Source organism: Lepidochelys kempii, chromosome 9, assembly GCF_965140285.1.
Source record: "Lepidochelys kempii isolate rLepKem1 chromosome 9, rLepKem1.hap1, whole genome shotgun sequence".
Lineage (NCBI taxonomy): Eukaryota > Metazoa > Chordata > Testudines > Cheloniidae > Lepidochelys > Lepidochelys kempii.
In genome coordinates, this window is record NC_136388.1 from 22,269,585 (window position 1) to 22,293,958 (window position 24,374).

Consider the following 24,374-nt stretch of genomic DNA (forward strand, 5'->3'; position numbering starts at 1 on the left):
ACCTTGTTTTTACTCCTAGATTGGTCGTGGAAAATAAGCTTTCCTGCTTTTTAGCACCAGATTGGTTTCTTAACTTTGAGTGAACTAGTCAGTGAAATGATCTAGTTGAATAGACTGTAAAAAAAAAAAAATCTTTTTGCACCTACAGAAAGGCTACTGCTGTCAAAAGCTGTAGAAACTAGGCGTGCGGTTGAGATCTACTAGTCTAAAACCTTGCAGGACATGGTGACCAGCAACAACCAGTTCAATTCACTAATTCCAGATAATACATCCTTAGTTTTAAAGTCAAAACATTTTGATAATGTTTAGCACTTCAACCAACTCTGATTCCAGGTCTTTAGCCAGTGACTTCCACCAGTTCATGGGGTTGACTTTCTGGAAAATTTGGCAGGAAACGTACTGCTATGTTTTATTTTGTGTATTTAATTTAGATTATTTTAATAGATTATAATAAATTTAGGCCTCAACATAGATTTTCAATTTCAAATATGTTTATCTGTAAAACAAACAAACAAACAAACAAAAAACATCTGTATTTAATTTACATTGTAAAAATTCTTTTTTTAAAATCAGTGATTTTTTTTATCCACCCTGCCTTCAGCATAGGCCAAGCAGTTTTGGTTCTCTGAGCTAATGAACCTTTCAGTTGAATGATCTGTCACCTAACTAGTCTTATCAGACTTGATCTCACAAAACAGTGGGCACATCCTTTTTCTGGATATGATGTCCCTGCACCTGACCACCTGGGATGTTGGCAGGATGACTCCTGGAGAGGGAAGCTGCTCTCCTGCAAGCAGGACGTTCTCATTCACAGCAGGAAATCCTGAACCAGGTTAACATATAGATCAAATTGAAGAGATTCTCTTCTGGGCAATGTAACATCAACTTTCACCAGTAACATGCTATGTTAGAATATTTACTCCCTTTAAACAAACTGGATTCTTATTTTGATTTGGATGCATCTAGCAACAGTATCTACTGGTTACCCCCTGTTAGGGATACATTGTTTCCTTGCACCCAATGGTGGTGTGATTTCTCAAAGGGCTCATTAATATGTTTCCATCCATTCCAGAGATTTATCCATCATGAGACCACACCTTGATGCTGACAGGACTGATGGGTTCCCATTTGAGCCTCTGGCTATGTGCTGTTTCTACCACCTTCCAGTGAAAACTGCCTTCCTGGTGGTTATCATGTCTGCTAGATGGATAGGGGAGATTCAGACTTTCAGGGCAGACCCACCATATACACTGTTCCACAAAGACAGAATCCAGGCCGCACCTGAAGGTTCTCAGGTGGTCTTGGATTTCACATCAACCAATCTATTCACCTCCCAGTTTTCTTCCTGAAACCACATCCCTCTCTGAGTGAAAAACACCACATGTTGAATGTTGTGAGAACACTATCTTTTTATTTTGACAGAACCAAACCATTCAGATACAAATGTAGATGCTTTGTGGCATTTGCTGAAAGGGTTACGGTTAACCAATATCTTCCTAGAGTAGGGGTTCTCAAACTGGGGGTTGCAAGATGGTTACATGGGGGTCAGGAGCTATCAGCTCTGTGTGGTTGGCAGCCCCAAGCTCCCATTAAATTAAATTACCCCCCCGCAGTTTAAATTTGTAAAAGGGGATCACACTCTGAGGCTTCCTGTGTGAATGGGGTCACTAATACAAAGTTTGAAAACCACTGTCTGAGAGAATATCTAAATGGGCCTTTTGCTGTATTAAGGCTTTTATTATACCCCAGGAAAGACCCCCCCCCCCCCCCCGGGCAAGTTAGGACTCACTCTACCTCTACCCTGGCAGTCTCCGTGTCCTGTCTGGTGAATGTCCCCATACCAGAAATATACAGAGCAGCAATGTGGAGTTTGGTTCACAGATTCCATTATTTCCTGATGCAGACTTTCAGATTGGATATGAACTTTGGTAGGGCAGTCCTGAGTCACTCTTCAAGTAGGCCTCCACATATTCAACTTCTGACACTGGGATAACTGTTTGTCAGTCACCATGAGTAGAATCTCTGGACATTCACTTGAAGAAGAAAGAAGTGTTGCTTACCCTAGTAACTGTAGCTCTTTGAGAATGTGTATTGATAACACAACTCAGTCCCACCCTCTGTCCATGGCGTTTGGATTCCTGCTCCTGGGATTCTTACTAGTGAAGGAAGTGAGTGTGGTTTGGTGCTACCTTGCACATTATACTTCCTGCTATGGGAAGTGAGAGGGTGTACAGCGTGTAGGCACGGCCACAGCAGACACTGCTATTAAAAAAAAATCCAATCTAATCTATGTACGTGGGGTGCATCTGCACTGAGAGTGGAATCTTTAGGCAACATATGTTAAAGAATCTCTGTTACTATAGGGTAAGTAACTGTTCTTTTTTGAATGCTGATCTCTGTGTGTATTCCTCTGTAAGTACACAAGTGTTCCATGTGCCTGAGATCAGAGAATTCTAGCAAGTAGCATCTGTTGGTCCACGCATGTGCTCTTGCTCTCCTTGTGTTTTATGCCAAGGGCAAAAGGAGCAGTGTGGACTGATGCCTCTCCAGTTCTTTCATACAGTTGCCTGTCGTGAGTCAGACTCCAGTGTCCAGAACTGACCCTCTTTTTGACTTTTTTCCTATTGATATTTCCCAAGTTTTCATATAATTAGTTAATATTGTTAGTAGTATAATAAGTTTAGATAGTGGTTAGTTATAATTCCCATCCTGGTGAATCCTCCAATTTCCCTGGCCTGGGACTTAGAGCCAAAGGGTTAGCTCTTATGAGAAGAAAGGTGTTTAGTTCTACCAGCCTTTATTTTAGAATTTCCAACTATCAAGCCAAGCTGGCAAAATGTGAGTTTTTATTATTCTAAGTTCCTGGACTATGAAGGCAAGTTTCCTAGGAGGATAGGGTTCAATTTCAAGCCCCTATTGACAAGGACAGATTCATGGCAAGAACCTGTTACAAGCAGCAGTTGACACTGCCAATACTGCATCAAGATCCATGACAACTGCTATAGTGATGCACTGGGAAACTTGGGTATGCTCTTTGAGGTTCTCCAAGGAAGTACAGAACACCATGGAGGACTTGCCCTCTGATAAAATTAATCTTTTCAACCAGAAGACAAAGGAGTCTTTGCATTCAGTAAAACACTCCAGGGCAACCCTCCACTCCTAACCCTGAAGAGGAAAAATCATGAGCAATCTTACAAGTTGAGGTCTTTACCACAGTTCTTCTACCACCAGCAGTCTTACAAGCCACCTCACAAATGGCAGAAGGTGCAAAAACTGAGATGGATTGCTCCAACCATCTGTACTGCAGGTACCCAGCTTCCCATCCCACTCCCCGGATGCTTGTAAGTTGTGAACCAGTGTTGATGCTGTCTCCACCTGGTTCCAAGGTCTGCTTTGGAGAACGTCGAGCACAAATGTCCCACAACTGGAGAGCAAAAACAGACATATGAGTGCTGAATATAATCCATTCCAGCTGTGCCTTAGAGTTTCTCTCCCCATCTCCTACAAAACCTCTTTCCCCATGTCTCTTTAGGAACTAGTCTCACAAGGAGATCCTCCTTCAGGAGGTAGAATCCCTCCGCCAATGGGGAGCAATAGAGTGGGTACTGCTTCAGCCTTAAGTAAAAGGATTTATTCCAAATATTTTCTAGTCCCCAAAACAACAGGAGAATGGAGACCCATTCTTGGCCTGTGGTAGCTCAGTGTCTTTAATTGCAAGTTAAAATTCCACATGGTTATGTTGTCATCGATAATACCATTCCTAGAAAAAGACATATAGTTCACAGTTCTCAATATGAAAGACTCATACTTTGACATCAATATTCAAATATCTAGATGACTGGCTTCTCACAGGCAAGATATGTCCAGAAGTCATAACAAGTATTCCATTGCTACTCCATCTACAGGCATCCCTGGGAATCTCTGTGAACATGGAAAAGTCTTCTCTGGCTCCAGCCGAGACTATAGATCTAATAAAAGTGACTTTAGACTCAATCAGAGCAAGGACATATCTCACTGTGGACAGATTCCAGCCATGGGCATCCTGATATATCAGGTTATGCACAACTGTCAGGCGTTGGTCCAGATTTGCCTTACTCTCATGGGTCACATGGCATCATGTATTTATGTAACACTGTTCACCAGACTCCACTTCTGATGTCTGTCTGGGATGTGGTTTCTGCATGCTTGGCTTTGAACAGAATATACATTGAGCAAACACAGCATGAATACTGTATTGATAATACGCACCAAGACAAGGGTCTCTCTGACTTGGTCGAAAAATCTTGCACAAGCGTGGTTGCATGCTCCTTTCCTATGCCCCACACCCAACAGAATACTAATTGCAGATGCCTCTTTGGTAGGTTGGGGGGCTTACGTGGACGGTCAAACAGCACTGGACACTTGCACACCCTGGGAAGTCAGGATGCAATAAACCTCTAGACCTCCGAACAGTCCAAGAATCATGCAGGGCATTCTTACTATTAATCCAGTCTCACCACGTTCTCATAATGTCAGACAATATGACAGGCATATTCTACGTAAACAAACAGGTAGGAGGAAGATCCATTCCCCCATTTATGCAACTGGTATATCAAGCACCACATTACCCTATTGGCAATATACCTCCCAGGAACCCAGAATTCACTGGCAGCCAATCTCAGCAGGCACTTTGCCACTGATCATGAGTGGGATTTCCACAGCTCAGTGGTGAACAGCATCTCAGTGGGGACCCCCTACCTGTGACCTGTCTGCCTCCCAGACAAACGGGAAGTGCAGCACATACTATTCCAGGGAACTCAGGCCCAGTTCTCCAGAGGGAATGCTCTCTTTCTCCCTGTCAGAGTTGCTGTCTGGTCGGCTGAGGCAGGAGCAGGTGCAGGTTGGAGTAGGGGCAGGATAGCGTGAAAACAGGCAAAGACTACAGCAGAAGCTGAAGCAAGCGCTGGCAGGAGTAGGAGCAAGGGCAGTCTGTTGAAACTACTGGCAGTGGGAGTGTTCTTGACTCGGGAGTGATGCTGAGCAGACAGGAGAGAGTGCTTCCTTTTGGAGCCTATGTTCCTACCTTGGGATCACCTGTGGATTGGCTGAACCCTGGTGAAATGACCTATGGCATATCACAAGACCTGCAGGTAATAGTCTCTGATGATCCATCACACTCTCTGGCTCAGGGATGACCTATTGGGTTTAAGCAGGCTTGGGTTCAGAGGCTTTGGCGGGCTCAGACTCAGAAGTGTCACATTTCCTTGGACAGACTATTTGACTTCTATCCCACTGCTTCCTCGAATACTGCAGAAGATTAGTCAGAACAGAGCTCATCATGCCCAAATGGCCCAGGCATTTCTCGTTCTTGGGTCACCTACATCTGTCAACCCAGTCGCTCATCAGCATTCATCCCTTCCTGGACCTATGACTCAAGAGAACCTCAGGGTCAGACATCCCAGTTTTGAAGTTCTTCACCTCACAGGTTGGTATTTGGATGGGCATCGGACCTAGAATGTTCCCATTCTGAAAGCGTATCCCATTCTCACTAACAGCAGAAAGGACTTAACATTTTCTGGTAACATTGGCAAGTGGAAGTGTTTCTCTGTCTGGGACCAGCAGCACCATATGTCTCCTGAGACAAGGGGTATTCCTGATATTTTGGATTACCCCCTTGCCCTCAAGATGACAGGATCTTTCCCTTAGCTCAATATAGATTCACCTCTTGGCAGTCAGCATGTGACACCCTCCAGCGGATGGCTACTCTCTTTACTCACTGTCACATTCCGGGGTGCAGTCCAGACCAGTGAGGGGTTGTGTCACCACCTGCCCCATAACCCTGGATACCTCACAATGTTTTGCTGTTGCAGCTCCCAACCTGGCCTGCTCACCAACAGCCTACTAGCATGGGGGGTACACCCTGAGTGTCTGTGTATACCTGCAGTCCTGGTCCAGCAACTCTGACCCCAGCAGCCAATGAGCAACACACCAGTCACACTCTGACTTCCAGAACCCTTGGTTAATACTTGCAGGGAGATTCCAACACACTCCCAGTCCCGAATTTTCCTTAAAAAGTATGTTCTGCACTGTTCAACCCTCTCCTGGACACTTCAGGTATTATAGGTCTGTTGCCCCTATAAGGGGCAAATATAGAACAGTTTGCTACTTTAATTGGAGTTATCAAACACCATTCAGTTTAAACACAACACCAGATTAGTTTTTATTAAAAAATAAAACAAGGGTATTTAACTACAAAGAGAGAGATTTTAAGTGAGTACAAGTACAAGGTATTAAAGTCAGAAATGGTTACAAGAGAAATAAAGATTAAATGCTTTCTTTTAGCTAAAAGTTAACAAACTAGACTTGGTTGAAGGTAAAATCCTTACCACAGGTTCCCAGCAACCAAATTTTTATGCCAGGATCCCTCTCAAAAGGCTGCTTCCTTTGTCTTATTAGGTGAAAGAGATAGGGAGAGAGAGAACTTGGGGTATTTTGCCCCTCACTTTCATAGGCCACTCACCCTTTGAAATGGGGTTTTTTTTATGATGACTCCTCAAAGCAAAGTTTATTCAAACCGTAAGGAAGGTGACATGGAGTCTGGAAGTGAAAGTGGTCCCATGCTCTTTCTTTTCCCCTGTGTATGCTGAAATGCAGATTTGCCTTGTCTCCTTGCTGTCTCCTGGAACCTGTTTACTTTTTATACATAAATTGAAGTTTCCTTTGTTTAGGAAAGACCTGTTTAACTACTCCTCAAGGAAATACCAAAATTATTATATTACTGCCTAGGAGTTTCAGACATTTTTAAAGTGTAGTTGGAGAGCAGAACCCCATAAGGGCTGATTACAGATAGCTTTGCATTATACATCAGTTTCTTTCTGTGTTTCAGAGAAGAGAATGCAGATAACCAACTCTTGTTACCTAGATCCTTTTTCACTTTTGAATGTTCTTCATTCCTGTTCTAACATAGGCGTTTCTCCCACCCCTCCTGAAATTGGAATGTTTCTACAGATTAACCACACTCTAGAAAGGAGACGTATACAAACATGGTGTAACTTAATGACAGAGCCATGTTTTGCCTTTATTTTCATGCAAGTTATCACACATAAAAAGAAGACAAAAGTTTAATACGTAACAACAGTAATAAAATGTTTTAACATATGTTCTAGTGTACTCTTTTACAGGTTGGCTGATTTGCACTGTTAAACTCTTAAAGGCCCTGGTTCAGCAAAGTACTTAACCACATGCCTAGGTTAACCCAAGGAGGCAGGCCTAGTGAAGTCATGCTGAAGTACTTTGCTGAATTGGGGCCATACAGACAGACCTACTTTTGAGTTTGGCTTGATAAACTAAGCTTTGAACTCTGATACAGCCTTCCAGATATTTTTAAACTTACTTTAAAGCAATATAGTTTAGAAGTGCTAGTGTGACAAGCTGCAGAATATTTATTTTTATATCTATTTCTTAAAATATTTCCCTCTTTAATGACTATAAAATGTTGCTGATTTTGTATTTGAAATTTCTTGCATTTGTAGTCTATTTCAGTTAAGACACACAACTAAGTTTTGTTTTTCAGACTTTGTACATTGAGATCATGTGACCTTTTGACATTTTTTAAGAAACCACATGCACCTGGGTTTGGGTTAAATGTCAGACCCTTATCTCTCTCTAAAACAAATTATCTAAATCCTTTCAACCTGTCGAAGGCATTTTTAACCACAGGAGTGGAGACAAAAAAATGTATTTCTGTTGTTTTAAGGAAGTTCATAGCTCAAATATGATGTGTTTTTCACATTTACAGTGTAAAAAGTAAGATAAGCCAACAATCCTTTTGACATCTATTTTTATAAATTGTTTTGCAATATATGCTATTCCCTATTTCTCAATTGATAACATGCAAAAATGCCAGATAACACTTTTTCATGGTTGTACATTTTCAAGTCAAATAACTTTCAGTGTTGTAAAGCTTGCAAAGCAAGAGCCAAATTCTGCTCCGAGATAGGCACGTTGATCTTCCATTGACTTTGCTGAGAGTTGCATATATGTCTGAGGGTAGAATTGGGCACCAGTGAATGACGATCTTACCTTTCTTTTACTTCTGCTTTCAGTTTGTGTTTGATCTAGGGCTAGATCCTGCAAGGCATGGCATCCCCTTCAGCGTCCACTTTACAGGATCAGGCTCTGATAGAATATTCTAAATTGACGGAAAGTTGACTCTGTTCCCACAGACTTGATTGGGAATTTCTTAGGATCTTATGCCAATTAAAACATTAAGTAATTATATTATGGTCATTGTGTTAAACTTTATCTTTTAGTTTATCATAAGAATTGCAATAATGGTTTGGACCAGCGGTCCACCTAGTCCAGTTTCCTGACTCCAAAAATGGCCAGTACTAGAGCTTAAGGGAAAGTGTACACAACAGGGCATTTGGAGTGATCCCATCCCTGTCTTCCCCTCCTGGCTTCTGGCAGTCAGAGGTTTAGGGTTGCACTGAGTATGGGATTACATTCCTGACCATCTTGGCTAATAGCCATTGATGGCCCTATTTTCCATAAGCTTATCTAGTTCTTTTTTGAGCCCAGTTATACATTTGTCCATCACAACATCCCATGGCAGTGAGTTCCATAGGTTAATTGTATGTTGTGTGGAAAATGTAATTGTTTGTTTTAACCCTACTGCCTATTCATTTCATCTGGTGACCCCTGGTTTTTGTATTGTGGGAAAGGATAAATAGCACTTTCTCCCACAATATTCATGATTTTATAAACCTCTCATCATATCTCCCACCCTCCACCCCATAGTCGTCTCTTTTCTAAGCTGACAGTCATAATCTTTTTAGTCTCTCCTTGTATGGAAGCTGTTCGATTCCCTTGATCATCTTTGTTGCCATTCTCTGAACCTTTGGCAGTTTCACTATATACTTTTTGAGATGGGGCAACCAGAACTGGACATAGTATTGAAAATGTGGGTGCACCATGGTTTTATATAGTGGCACTATGATATTTTCTGTCTTATTTTCTGTCCCTTTCCTAATAGTTCCTAATATTCCATTAGCCTTTTTGATTGCTGCTGCGCACTAGTTTTCAGAGACGCCATGGTGATGCCAATATCTTTTTCTTTTTCTTTTCTTTTTTTTAGTAGAAACCCATTATATATGTGTAGTTGGGATTATATTTTCCAGTGTACACTTATCAATGTTGAATTTCATTTGGCAATTTCATCTGCCCAGTAACCTAGTTTTGTGAGATCCCCCCATAACTCTTTACTCAGCTTTGGACTTAACTATCTTGAATAATTTTGTATCATCTGCTATCATCTTTGTGTCATGTTATTAAAAGATGGTAGAATTATCATTGCTTAAATATTTTACCCATTTCATTCACTTGTTATTGCCCTTGATCACTGTAGAAAAAAAGAACCCTTATGAAGGAAGTTCCATTATTTCACTTCATGTTTCTGATCCAGAATCTGAGAGATTCACTTTTACCTCAGGATTGTACCTAAATTTCAATTTACAGCTAAGTATCAAACAGATAATATGAGGTAAAATGTGAGCAGATTGAGACATGATGGTTAAAATGTGAGTCAACCCTTATGGTGGAAAGATAGAACATTCTTGTTATTTTAGGCAGAGTTAGTAGTGATACCTGTAGTTAAGGCTGCTCAACTCTTACCATTGCTCATGATTTTTAGCCATTTTCTTGCATGTCATCTGTTCTAGCATCTGTGCTCCTACAATGTTCCATTCACATTCTTGCATTCCGCTGAAATCACAGAGCAACAGACTGACGTACCTGGTATTTAAGCAGTACTAGCATATATTTTGCCTGACATTTCTTGTACTCTGGGATAAATCTTCACTGCAGTTAGCCTAGGCTAGCCTAGCATGGATTGAGCATCCCAACTGCAAAGCCTACCCCTCCAGACCCATGTTACTTCATCTACAGTGGTAGTGTAATAGCCCATGTGCTGTGTTGGATTATTCGTGGGTTATCCTATGATTCTTAGCAATGCATTAAATGGGGCTGCTCTATTGTTTTTGTGGTGAGCTGCACTTGCGCTCTCTCTCTCTCTCTCTCTCGCCTAGCATGGAACCACTGTATGTGGCAGTGACATGAGAACAATATTTCATGTGAATAACTTGCAAGTGGAGTCACTGGTTATTAATGCAGACAGTTCTGAAGGTAGAACAGCATTTAGGAGCAAGAACTTTTAATGAGAATGTCTTTAAGGAATTCAGTCTGCAAACCACAAAGTGATTTGTAGCACACTTGACTAACTTCTTTGCCTCTTCATTTCTTTCCTGTTCACTAAACATAAAAATGTAATTTTAGGTACATTTCTCCAATTTATGCGTCTTTCTGATACCACTCCACAGCTTTACTAGAAGACTGGTGTCAGTTCTGACCAACTGGCAGCACAGGAGAGGGATTTCTTGGACAGCATCTTTGTTCAAACACTGAGGAAGAACAGCAGAAATGGAGCAGGCAAATGCAGGGGTAAAAGCATTTCCTTGTAGAGAAGAAAAAAATCTGAAGGCTGCTTGATGCTAAGATATGAAAGAAGACCTCAGATATTATGGGTAAAATTTTCAAAAGCAATTTAAGACTAACTCTTCAGTGCCCAAGTCATTTTTGAAAATGGGACTTTGGGTCTTAAGTCACTTAAGTGCTTTTGACAATTTTACCCTATAAGTATGCTAACATCTTTCTTCACTTTCACAGTTTTGCACTATCACCCATGGTAGAAATGTTGGGAGTGGTAGTATGAACAGGTAACTTACATTTTAACAATCATGTTGTCTTGATCTGCTCACATTTTACCTCATTTTTTCTGATTATTTGATACTTTTTTGTAAATTGAAATTCAGGTACAATCCTGAGGTAAACGTGAATCTCTCAGATTCTGGGTCAGAAACATGAAGAAGTAGAATAATGGAACTTCCTTCAATTTTAGGGGGCAAAATCAATAGTGAAATAATGAGTCTGTCAGAAATGGTCTTTTTTGGGTTTCCTCACTCTGTTTACTAATGCAGCTTTCAAAGGCAAGTACACTGTTCTTTCTTTTTCCCAATTGGTAAGTCTGATCAGAACAGAGTTGTAGTTCAATGCATTATAGCTGACTGCAGCTTCAATGTATGTTTAAACACTTGATAAAGAATAATGCAGGTGCACCAGGATATTAGTAATAATAGAATACAAAGCTTTTCATGACTAGGTCTGTGGTTCAACTCCAGATGGAACTCAATGTCAAGATGTCCGCTGAAGTCAATGGGACCGGGATTTCACTTTAAATGAATTATGTTAATCATTGACCTTGCAAGGACATAAGTCTTTATTTTATAACATTTAACAGCCTATATGGTGCTGCATCAGGGTTATTTTTTAAAAATTAAATGAATTCACCACTGATGAAAGACACCGACTCATAAACCTGAAGATTGAAACTTCCACATATTTCCACAGAATATACAGTGTATATAGCCTGGACAGTGGCTAGTCAATAAATAAGCCAACAAAAACATTTTATAAAACACAGAACCATCAAGATGAGCACATGGATAACCAAAGCAACAACCTAATATTATTGTATCCTGTACCCTTCCTTCTGAAGCCTCATTATTTGTCAGTAGTTGTCAAGTCATGTTTAAATTCAGACTGTAAACCATAAGGGGCAGGGACTGCATTTGTCCATAAAGTAGTATGTATACAAATGTGATTCAAAATAATAACAGTTCAATTTTCATACCCATTTAATCTTTGACAAGGCTGCCTTCAAGGATGCCATTTAGAGCTAAAAGTGACATGGGCACCTATATACTTGAAATTAAAATGAGACCAATAATTCATTCCACATAAGCCAATGTACAACCATCAGATGACAATCTTGCCAAAATTTCACCATCCATGTTTTTATTTCTATATACAGTGGGACTTGTCACTTCCTCAGGGGCCAGACGATTTCTTTAGATGTTGATGGCATAACTGTTTCTGTGGCGGTATGCACTATCTTGGAAGCCACTAAACATGGCCAGAGCTGCAGTTAAGTTAGTGTGAGGGACAGAGGGTGGTCTCCTCCCACTCCTCTTAGCTGGGGGACAGTTTTCTTTCTCCCACACCAACCAGATAGCAGTCATCTATAACCTCTTCCCATGGCAGCAGTTAGCCCAGTTGATGGGAGCACAGGGATGATAATTCTCTGAAGAGCTGCTGGCTGGAAAGAAAAAGTGGAGAGGTGTCATTCTTTTGTTAGGTCCCTGCTGGCATCTTTTAAAGACTTTTAAGAGTTAGCCTGCTGGATTCATCTTCACTCCTGTAGCCACCCAGTAGAATCACCAATAGGAGCAGATAGATTTGCCTTGTTAAATTGTGCTGTTTAGCACCACAGTTGTTCTTAAATATCAATAAGGTATTTAGTAAATATATTGAAATTATTTCTGCTATCAGTATTAAAACAGCTCTGCTTTGTCTCTCCAGAATATACAAATTCCAAATGTTTCAGCAACATTATGTTTTATTAATCATTTTATGTGCCTTTAATAAATTCTGCATGTGTTTTTCAAATCATCTTTATAAGATACAATTTCTTCTGTCTTTCTGCAGGAACACCAGTTTACTCAGTAGCATGGGGCCCTGATTCAGAAAAAGTTCTCTATACATCAGGGAAGCAGCTGATTATTAAACCTCTTCAACCAAATGCTAAAGTTTTACAGGTATCGTTAATATAAATTTACATATCAGGCTTCAGTGATATTTTACTAGTAAAATAAAGTTTCATATAAGTGATACAACTAAATCACAACACAATTTGGTATGGGCAGCATTTTTAAACTAGAATTAAATAAAAACTAGAAAGAATAAAGACTAGGGCTCCGATCCTGCAAGGAAGTCAGTGGGATTACTCACAGTTCCTAAAGTAAAGCTTGCATATAAATGTGCAGGATCGAGGCCTGGAATTATAGATGTGCTGCAGACCAAGACTGAAATGGACTGGTGAAGATGTGTTGTGAAGCTTTCATAGCAAGCCATACCTTGCTTGCACCATTTATATACGTCCTTTATTTAGTCAAAATTCAAAATGTATTTTAAATGTAGTAATATACATGATAGTACTGCCTGTTATTAAGATTGCTTGCCACTTTCCAATATAAGATGGTTTTGAGTCGTTTATATATTTGCCAAACTTTAACCATTTGGGCTACAAAATTTTGGAAAATTTCACCACCAAAACTGTTTAGCCATTTCCTGCTAGGGAAAATATGTTGTTTTGCCCATATTACAAAATTTGGTAACTTTTTCTTTGAGATGTTTCAGTGCCCACTTGCTTTGGAAAGGGGAATTGAAATTTGGAAGGCAGTAGCCTTTGTCAGGTTTCAGACTAGCAACCGTGTTAGTCTGTATATGCAAAAAGAAAAGGAGTACTTGTGGCACCTTAGAAACTAACAAATTTATTTGAGCATAAGCTTTCATGCATCCGATGAAGTGAACTGTAGCTCACGAAAGCTTATGCTCAAATAAATTCGTTAGTCTCTAAGGTGCCACAAGTTCTCCTTTTTTAGTAGCCTTTGTGTCAGATATATGCCTTTTACTGTCCTTGTGAAGATGCATCCAAATATGGCTGAGTTATAAGCATCTGAAAAATAGTACTTTGCACATATTCACTCAAGACCTGCTCGAGCTTCATAGGTAAATTCCCTAAAGATTCTGTCTATGCTGAGCATACCCAGCCTGGGACTGATCAGGACTCTCCCTGTGATTGTGCACAGAGCCAGGGACGGGAATTTATTGTCCCCCTTCTGGGCCCAGGCAGCGCAGAGGAGGAAACTGCTTGATTTAAATGCAGAAGAGATAAAATACAGTCTTGTGGTGGAGCTAATGTATAGATAGAGCCCTGCACAGATACAGATTTATGTCCACGGATATAAATCGGTATCCGCAGAACCTCAGGGCTCTCCCGGGAACTGCAGAGGTGAAAGGAGCAGGATGTGAGGCTGCTGCTCCCAGGAGCCAGCGCCCCACATGTACTGCCCCAGCCCTGCCATGCAGCTGTCTGCGTCTCCTGTCTGGGAGCATGCATGCCGCTGGAACACAAGAGTGTGACTAGGGACAGCTGCTGGTGACCCTGGTGCCCGCCCCATTGGGCAGGGCTGGGGGCAGTACAGCCTCACTGGAGGAGCTGTTGGCGTGGGGTGCTGGTTCCTAGGAGCGGTGGCCCCATGTTCTGCTCCTTTCACTGCTGCGGTTCCTGGGAGAGCCCTGTGGTTCCACGGATACCGATTTATATCCGCGGATATCCACATCAGATTCTTTGGGCTCAAGAATCTATACGGTATAAATAGTTGTGTAGAGTTTACCTCATATATGAACATATGTCATGTTAATATTCTTAATAAAGCTATCTACTGATAGAAGTAAGCAGTAAAAATGAGTGAAAATGATATTTTATGGGGAGTGGGGACACAAATAAATGGCTACTTGAAGTTTAAATGGAGTTTAAGAAATAGATCCATGTTTAAAAAGATGAAAGAACAGATATAAGCCGTTGCTGAAAATATTGAATTAGGGAGAGGTCTAAATAGAATAATAGTAACAAGCAGAGGTTTAAAATAAAAAACCCAGAAATTTCAAATAAACAGAAATAGGCTTTGATTTTTTTTTTTTAAATAAAAAAGAAGGAATATGCAGAGGCTTTAAAAATAAATTTTTTAAAAAATCCTATTGTAGTTTGGAACATTCAAATTGTGGAGACGCTTAGACAAAATATAAGTGCAAAACCACATTATTACCCTTGTCCTCACTCCCCCTTTATTGTGTGTTATGTTAAATTAAATTGTAAGTTTCTGCAGGAAGAGACCATGTCTGCTGTATTTGTACAGTGCTAAGCACAACTGGAACCTGATCCTGACTGGGGCCTATAAATGTTACCAGAATAAAAAAAGTAAATACTAAAAATAATAGTAAAGCAATTGCTAGCTTTAAATGTATACTTAATTTATTTCTTTTCCTGTCAGTGGAAAGCCCATGATGGAGTTATTTTAAAACTTGATTGGAACTCGGTCAATGACCTTATCCTGTCCGCTGGTGAAGACTGTAAATATAAGGTGTGTATTGTTTAACTTTAATTACAGTGGATTAAATTATTTAAATAAATATTTAAAGCAGCAACTGAGTAACAATACTAGGCACTACTAACTTTCTCCAACCTTCCCAAGACCTTTCAAACTCAAATCCAATTAGACAGAAAAATTTAAGTGTATTTTGAAGGTTTTCAGTTTTCAGGAAATAGCAGTTAAACTGAACGAAAAGATTCCAGCGCATGTTAACACAGTATTATTTCAAATGGGACTACATCAGTGCTTGCTAGGTACCTTTTAGGCCGCAACAGCAGGGTTTACACAGAGCAATTAGAGCACAACACTTCAGTGCACTCTACACTTTGCACCCCTCTAGTGTGCATTTCTGTACCAGGTAGACAAGCCCTAGCTGCTGAAGGAATATTAAGACTAAGATATGAACTGAGAAAAGTTAAGAAATTACAATTAAAGGGGAAACACAGTTTGTCCTGTTACCTGAATACAGGTGGGATCCTTAGGAAAATTGTATCGCTGGCACACTGTTCTCTGTCAGTAGTAGAGGATGCTTTATGTTTTCCCCCTTAATTGTGAACTTACTTTAATTAGTTAGTATCTGAATTCTAACATTCTCTCATTTATGTGCTGTGATTTTAAAAAAATCTTGAATTATATAGTCTTTCTGTTTAAATCTTCTCTCAGATTATTGCATACTATGAATGGACTCCCTGCTAATATACTAGGTACAGTGGCCCGGATCATCCACTCTGTGGAATAAGGGAACTCGCTGAGATCCCTCTGCATCATGCTGTTGGAGGGCAAGGTTTGCCACCTGCAAATAATCTTCCCAGACCTGGCAAATATCTGGGAATTGACAGGAGGCCAAGGGCCAGCTTTAACAAAAACCCTCTGCCCGTGCTGTTGCTCTGACCCCATATGCCTTCAAAAGCCACCAACCCTTCCTCATTCAGGTTTCCTGCCAGCATAGCTCCAGTAGAGATACTTTCCCAGGAAATACATCCTCCCTGGCATGGTTTGCTCCAGGTCCCTGAGAGGGGAGGAATATGTGGCCTCCAGCTATTATTCCTAAGAGGGGGACTGATGTGCATTTTATCCCCATTGCAGTCGTGTTCCCAGCCAACTCTCACCTTCCCAGCTTCTCCCAAGTTCTTTTCTACCTTCTGCACAGACCTGCGGGTTCTGTAGTGAGTCTACTGCAGGGTCTGGAGACTGGGGAACTGTGAGCAGATGAAGGGTCTGGTAGAAGAGCCAGGGGAAGAGGAAATCTGCATGTTGATGATCCCTCCATGTGGTTCTTGAGGGTATGAACTGGGCCAGTAGATTTTAATTACTCTAGTTTTATTTTTAATTTTTTATAATTTTTGTCATAAACATACTGTACAGCAAAATAAAAATACACAAAGCTCAAATTTTATATAAAGAAATTAAAGAGACAAGGTGGGCGAGGTAGTATCATTTACTGGAGCAACTTCTGATGGTGAAAGTGACAAGGTTTTGAGCTACACAGAATTCTTCACATCTGAGAAAAGTACTCAGAGCATCACAGCTAAATGCAAGGTGGAACAAATTGTTTAGCGTAAATAGTTAATACACATTCTAAGGAACCATTTGTCTGAAATACAAAGAATGTCATTTGATATGAAAAATTGGTGGAAATGTAAGAAACTTTAAAGTTTAAATTTCATCTGCTATATTTGTCACTGTTTAGGAGAAAAAATAGAAGTAAAATTATAATTTAAAGAAGTGACGATCATTGTATTGAAGTGAGGGTTAACAATATTCCATGAACATTTAACTGATCGGTATGAAATGAGAACTGAGAAGAAGAAAGAATAAGATACATTAAGAAGACAGTGAATGGTAAAGAAAAAGAAGGGAGAAAGGAGAACTAAAAAATTTATATAAAATATGTTAACGAACCCCATATAACCTCAACTACTTTTCCTATCCTACACAAACTATTAGAGCTCAGCCTGAGCAAAGAAAAACTTAAAAAAGAAAAATCATAAAAGGACTCTTGTAGCAATTGCTCTCATTTCAAAAACACATTTTTTTCATGTCCGTCTAAGATCTGTTTTTGGAAATAGCTTTAAACCTGTGTAAAATGTTATTTTTTTATCATTTAACTAGGTAGTAAGTTTTAATAAAAACTTAATTTGTACTTTGATTATTTAATATAATTTTTTTTATAAACTTATAAGTTACTAATGCGTGAAGTGTTCTTGCTGGCATTCTACTGGCAGTGCCATTGGAAAATTTCCAAATTACATTGACAATCTCATTATCAACTTCTTTAATGAAGAAAAATAACAATATTTTTCATAGTTTTAAGATTCAGCAGTAAGAGTCTTAAACTTACTTCACATCTCACATGAACAGCTGGGGAAATGAGATGAAGGATATGTGAAAGGTTTATATTTCCATTTCAAAAGATATCACTCATTTTAGTCACAAAGTTACCTATGTTCCACACAAATTTGGCATCCCTTTGCTTGTATTGGTGAAAAATGTTTACAACTAAAATAAAGAATCATGAAACCGATGGTAACAGTTATCTTGCATTACAGAATTGAATCCCACAGCATTTTAAGTTTTGTGCATAAATAATTTCTTCTATACCTCAGTTTGGGTTGTTATCACAAACGATCTCTCCCCTTTGGGCCTCAACAGATTGTGAGGCATCTGAGAATGTACAACCATAAAGATTCTGTTCACTGTCCCCTGGCTTGACTTACTGACTGGCTGTTGATAGTTGATGTGCATGCAATTTTATATTTGATATTACTATACAAGAAGAATGATTAGAAGTATTTAGGAAACATACAGGTCTAGGAAAAAATGTACAATAGTGCACCAAGAAACAACTAGTTAATAATGCAGAATACAGATATCAATATAATATTTCCCATATTTTAGCAAAACAAATCCGACTTCAGGTAAAAATTATTTTTGTGGTGAGCTGGTCTTCCAAGTAGCTGGAGGAGAATGCACTGAAATAACTTAGAAATAGGAATCTGATTTTACAGAGAATTTGTAGCTATAAAATCTTGAGATGATGCACAAAAGGGCCCAAACTTCCAAACTTGCTTTCATTGGGAAATTTGGGCATGCAAAGTATGCAGGATCAGGCCCAGCTGTTATACTGTGCATATACTGTAAAAACAATCACACACACACACACCCAACTGTTAAATGCATTAGATATCTTTTTTAATGTAGCAATTTGTTTAAAAAATAAACATATTTCTACAACTTAAAAATATTTTAAGCTGAAGAAATGATGCCTCTAACATAAGAAGTCCAAAATATAAAGAATGATGCCTCTAAAATAAAATATGTCCAAAATAAATTCAGACTAATTTATTTTTTCTTTCTGAGGTGTGGGATAGTTATGGTCGTCTACTGTACAGCTCTCAGCCTCATGATTATCCTATAACTTCTGTTGCCTGGGCTCCGGATGGAGAATTATTTGCTGTGGGGTCTTTTCATACTTTGCGCCTATGTGATAAAACTGGGGTAAGTAACAGCTCTGACAAAGAACAGATGTAGTGTGCAAATTTATTAAAAATATAGTAAATATTCCAGAGAACACACATGTATACACATATTTTCATTTGTAGAGAATAGTCCTGCCTTTTTAGTATCTTTCCCCTGGGTGCTTCTGGCTGAGTGATTGTCTCCTTTGTCTGTTTGGTGCATTTGTCTCTGTATTTAATGGTGCCTTATGAACACTTTACAGTTTTGTGTAGGGTCAACTAGTTCTATCATATTTTACCCTTTTCTCTTCACACCTTTGGTTGTTACATCTTTGTTATTTTATGCTTCACAATTATATTTTGCAGATTCTTTACCAGATCAGTGTATAATTCTTATTATTTATCCTTTAAAGATACCATCTACACTAGAGTTTCACTCTGGCTTCTCACTCTTCCATAGCTAGACAGAAGAACTCCTCTAGATAAGTGTTTTGCTTCACAGAATTAATGGTTGTGGTAGTAGCTAGCAGGTGGAAGTTCTCCCTCATCTCAGCCCCTTGTGCATCCATCAGCTGCTGCTGCCTCAGCCTCTAGAATCTTCTAACCATTACCTCAACTATGGTAAAAGACTGAGGTCTCTGAAGGAGCTGTCCCCTGACTTTCATCAGACAACGGTTGTCTGTTTTTTTTTTACTTTCAGCTTTTCTTTCTTTGTTCTTGTTGTTGACCTAGGTTATTGGTTAGTCTCCTGTTAAAACTTAACTTAATTCAGTTTCATGTAGCTTCCTTGGTATTTTAGACTAGGTAGCTCCAGATCACTGTCTGACAAGATTGTCTCGGTAGCTCTGCAGCGTGTTGTTCAAAGTTCTTGTCAGCCCATCGCATTACCTCAGACCTCAATGAGTTGGGATTCTTGTCTTACTCCCTCTCTCTCTTTTCTTGGTGGCATTTTATCACTTCACTGAGTTTGACACTTCAAAGCTTGTAGTATTTTGGGTCATTTTCATCAGAATACATTTTGATTTTCTTCACAGTGCACTTTACAGTTGCTTTGGCATACTCTTCCAACACATGAGCACATTCTGCTAGTGCTTTGAGACAGTTTTTGGCACATTGATTTGGAAGTTTGAAGTGCCAAGTAAGTGTCTAAAGACATTTTTTCACACATTCCTTTATTTCAGCAAGCCAACCTCTCCTTTAATCGTAAAGGAGGTAAGAACCTTCAAGAAATGTCAATTAGGCCAAAGGATGGCAGTCATGAATGCGCTCGACTTCTGCATCCTCTGCCTTGGAGTTGAGTAAGATGTGTATAAATGAGGTGTGCCTTGAAATGTTACCTAGAGCCATCAAGTTTCCTGAGGAACACACACAATCCTTCTTGTTAGGTACCCTTTAGAGACTCACATATGTCCATCTGCAGTTAGCTACAGAAGCTTGATCCTTCAAGCAGAGCATTCTGAGTCTTTGTTGGCCCCTGTCATAAATATAAAGGGAAGGGTAACCACTTTTCTGTATACAGTGCTATAAAATCCCTCCTGGCCAGAGGCAACATCCTGTTACCTGTAAAGGGTTAAGAAGCTCAGATAACCTGGCTGGCACCTGACCTAAAGGACCAATAAGGGAACCAAGATACTTTCAAATCTTGGGGGCAGTGTGGGGGGGAAAGGCTTTTGTTTGTGCTCTTTGTTTACGTGGTGGTTCCCCTTTTGGGACTGAAAGAGGCCAGACAGAAATCCATCTTCTCCAACAGATCCTAATCCAATTCTCCAATATTGCAACCAGTATAGGTAAGCCAGGCAAGGCGGATTAGTTTAGTTTTTGTTTTATGTGAATTTTCCCTGTGTAAAGAGAGAGGTTTATTCCTGTTTTCTGTAACTTTAAGGTTTTGCCCAGAGGGGGATCCTCTGTGTTTTGAATCTGAATACCCTGTAAAGTATTTTCCATCCTGATTTTACAGAGATGATTTTTACCTTTCTTTTTTTTAATAAAATCCTTCTTTTAAGAACCTGACTGATTTTTGCATTGTTCCAAGATCCAGGGGTTTGGGTCTTTGATGATTTTGTAACAAATTGGTTAGGATATTATTCTCAAGCCTCCCCAGGAAAGGGTGTGTGTAGGGCTTGGGGGGATATTTTGGGGGAAGACGTCTCCAAGTGGTCTCTTTCCTTGTTCTTTGTTTAAAATGCTTGGTGGTGGCAGCATACTGTTCAAGAACAAGGCCAAGTTTGTACCTTGGGGAAGTTTTTAACCTAAGCTGGTAAGAATAAGCTTAGGGGGTCTTTCATGCAGGTCCCCACATCTGTACCCTAGAGTTCAGAGTGGGGAAGGAACCTTGACAGCCCCACTCTTGTCAACACAGACACAGCTTTCCCACAGGGCCAGCAGATCCACTTCATCAGTTATCTTGAAGTGAATTGCACTGTGTTGAAGCAGAGTTCTCTGAAATATACTAATGATTTGCCCTGAGTATATTGATGCACCAAGATGCTAGTACTGAAATTCAACTGTTTTGATGAGGCATTTCCTCTACAAAAGTGCTGAGCATAGGTGGCATAAAGAGAGAGACATTGACTCTTTGACATATTTCTTCTATACTTCTTGACGCCAAGCAAATCCAAAACAATCACCATATTCCCCTGTCTCTTCTGGTGCTGAATTTTTAGAATCTGGATGGAAGCAGTATGTGTTTAGAATCTGGATGGAAGTGGTATGTGATGACTAAACTAGGCTGATCCTTCAGGTTTGAAGGTGATGTTGGTTTCCCTTTTTTTGCTGCTTGTTTCTGTGTTTTATCATTCTTGCTTTTAGAAATCCCTCGAGCTACTTACTCTTCATGAACAAGAATCTGGTGGTGATTAAAGAAAGAAAAATTGCCCACTTGTAATTCTGGCTCTTTGAGGATTTATCAGACAGTATTCTTTTTCTCTCTCACATACACCTCCTGCCTCTCCTCAGATTCTGGTGTATTTTCTTTAGGAGGTTTTTATGGTTTTTGATTTGTTTTGTTCCGTTAAAGGGTGGGTGTTTTTGTTTTGTTGGTGTTTGATGGTACCATTTTTTTCTAACTAGGTTTATTTTGGGGAGCTCTTCCTTCCCATGCAATTTAGGAACTCACTAGAAGGTTTTGGAGACTTTGTGTGGGGTTGGTCCACATGTGGAGGTGGGATAGCGTGCAGGCCACAATTACCGCTGCCCTAGGGTTTAAAAAATATATTGCGCTCAGGAAGTTCTGCCCTGTTTGTTATTGGGAGCAAGACCCAAGAGTGAGACTCCTGTAAGATGGTTCTTCAAAGAAGCTGAATTCCAGGTAAGAAATATTCTCTCTTCTCTTAGAATATTGTTAGCATTCTCAGATTTTATGGAGATTGCATATTGGCCACAAAGAATCCAAAGCAGACTAAGGTTTAAGTAATTTTAAAAAATGTAGGTTCGCAAATTACGTTGTTTAATGGTATCTCCAACATAAATTGTCCTTTTTAAGAAAAGTAGATCCTGGTATGCAATTTCCCTGCTTACCTATAAGCCTTTGCTTTGTCAAAAAAACTTATAGTTGTATTGGAATAAAATATTTCTTAAGAGTAGGTACAGCACATAAGATTGTACAATTTTTAACAAGTTTCTTAATATTATTACTTACTTACAATAGCCTGAACATAACTTGTTCTTTTTTATTTATAATTTTGAACAGAACATTTATTTTATCTATCATTAGAACAAGCAATTGAAAGGCATGCTGTACATGCACAAATATGGGATTAAGAACACTGAGGGCTAGGCATGTTGGATCAGGCAATGAATAGGACAGGTGGCCTTTTTCTTATTCTAAAAATGTGTTATATTCTAATGCATATAGAGAGCAACACTGCTGAGAAGTTCTGATGTCTTATTTTCTTGAACTATTTTGACCCTGGCACCATGATAGTCTGGAGGATGAATCAGTTATGTAGAGGATTTCTTCAGAACTCAGTAGGGTTGAATGCGCAACCTAGCAACTACAAAGACTTCATGGCCAAATTTTTGTTTGTTGGTTTGGTTTAGTTTTGAAAAAATGTATCAGTTTATATCATTTCCTTCCTCAGAAAATACTATGTTTTATTATTTATAATAATCTTTAAAAGCTGTCACTGTGACATGATACAATATTCTACAAACCTAGCTTTAGGAACAGATTGGTCCATCACTGTTTAAAACATTGTGTCACTTAATGTCAGTTAGATGAGTTAAGAAGGTGAATTCTCTTAACAAACACGGACTATCTTTGCTAGTGGGAGACATGTCCTTGAACTGAACAGAAGCTTTCTTAATAGTTGGTGCTAACTCAAAAATAATGTCTAGTATTAAATATTAAACTTGCTGATTAATAAATATTTATATAAATCAAACAGCAGAAATCTGCATCTGTTAAATTCTTCCCGGTTTCCACCAGCGATTTTATGTTAACATTTTACTTTATGGTATTTATGTTATATAAATGCTCTTTGAATTTAAAATACAAAAATACTATACAGATTGAAAAATGTGTATGCATACACACCCAAATATCAAACCTTGTCCCTCCCAAACTTGCTGAATTACTTGAAAGTGAATATATACCATGTTTTCACTGAATGTACCATGTTTTCAGTGAATGGCCTCCGTTTTTACCTTGTAAATATCAGATATAAATAAACCTAATTAAGATCTATCCACACACCATAATCTTAATATATACAAAAAAATGGTTATGGCTGGGCAGGAAATTTGATCCACTGACAAGTGACTTATTCCATTGAATATATAGGAACTAATAGATTCTGTGAAGAATATGAATAAGGTGCTAAGATTTAAATTCTCAGGTCAAAAGAGTTAGTTACATCTTACTTTTTATTTTAAGCTAGGGCCTTGTCTACACTTATAAGATTTGCTGTTTTAACTGTCATCATAATTGAAGCAAGCAAACTCCCCTAGTGTAGACATAGTTATACAGTAAAAGTGCTTAGGCGATGTCTACATGAGAAAGAGTTCTTGTCCTAATATAGTTCATACCAGTTCCATGAACAAAATAAGTTATACTATCAAAAGCTCTTTTTTGCTGGTATATCTGCATCTAAACTAGGACTTTTGGTTAGATTCCCCCACAGACCCCACCCCAATCTTAACATGCCAACAAAACTTTTAAGTGTCAACCAGGCCTTATACTAGTATAATTTATTCCAGTTCAGTGAAGAGAAATATAAAGTGCCTTATATTAGTATAACTGTGACTACTCCAGGGCTTTAACTGGTGTAAATACATCATGAAAAAAATCACACTCCTTACTGGTGCAGTTTACTGGTAAAACTTTTTACTACAGACCAGGCCTAAGGGTTTGTCTACATATGAAAATTAATCAGGAATAAGAGTGGGTGCGAATTTTAAATGGGTTCACTATTCGTGATTAACTCCATGTGTGTGTACACTTTTTCTGGAATAAGAGTGTGAATCAGTTTAATCCACTGTGATTAAGTTGATTTGGTATAAGGGCATACTTGTTCCAGAACAAGAGCCTCCACTCATGGAGTTAATCAGGAATAGTTATTCCAGAATAACTCTCCATGTAGACAAGCCGTAAGGCCCAGATCCTCTAAGGTATTTAGGCATCTAACTCCTATTGATTTCAATGGAAGTTAGGAGCCTGAATACTTTTGAGGATCTGGGCCTAAGTGTCTGCTTCTGTAAGCTGAGGGGAATCCTAGGGTATAATATGGCCAGCTAACATGACTTCAGATATCTATGACTTCCAAACGTTGAGAGGGCTTTCTGGTCATGTTAAGCTAATTCCATTCAGCTAACTTGATTGAGAAAACATGAC

General features: G+C 39.2%; 1 protein-coding gene across 5 annotated transcripts in view; it reads left to right on the top strand.

Moving 5' to 3' along the window:
- Window positions 1-24,374, top strand: part of IFT80 (intraflagellar transport 80) — a 148,564-nt gene that overhangs the window by 54,223 nt on the left and 69,967 nt on the right. For all 5 annotated transcript variants that reach the window (XM_073359524.2, XM_073359525.2, XM_073359527.2 and 2 more), the window contains 3 exons: window positions 12,580-12,689; window positions 14,988-15,077; window positions 18,447-18,584. In XM_073359524.2, coding sequence (XP_073215625.1) covers window positions 12,580-12,689; window positions 14,988-15,077; window positions 18,447-18,584 — 338 coding nt within the window. The remainder of the gene's footprint in view (window positions 1-12,579; window positions 12,690-14,987; window positions 15,078-18,446; window positions 18,585-24,374) is intronic.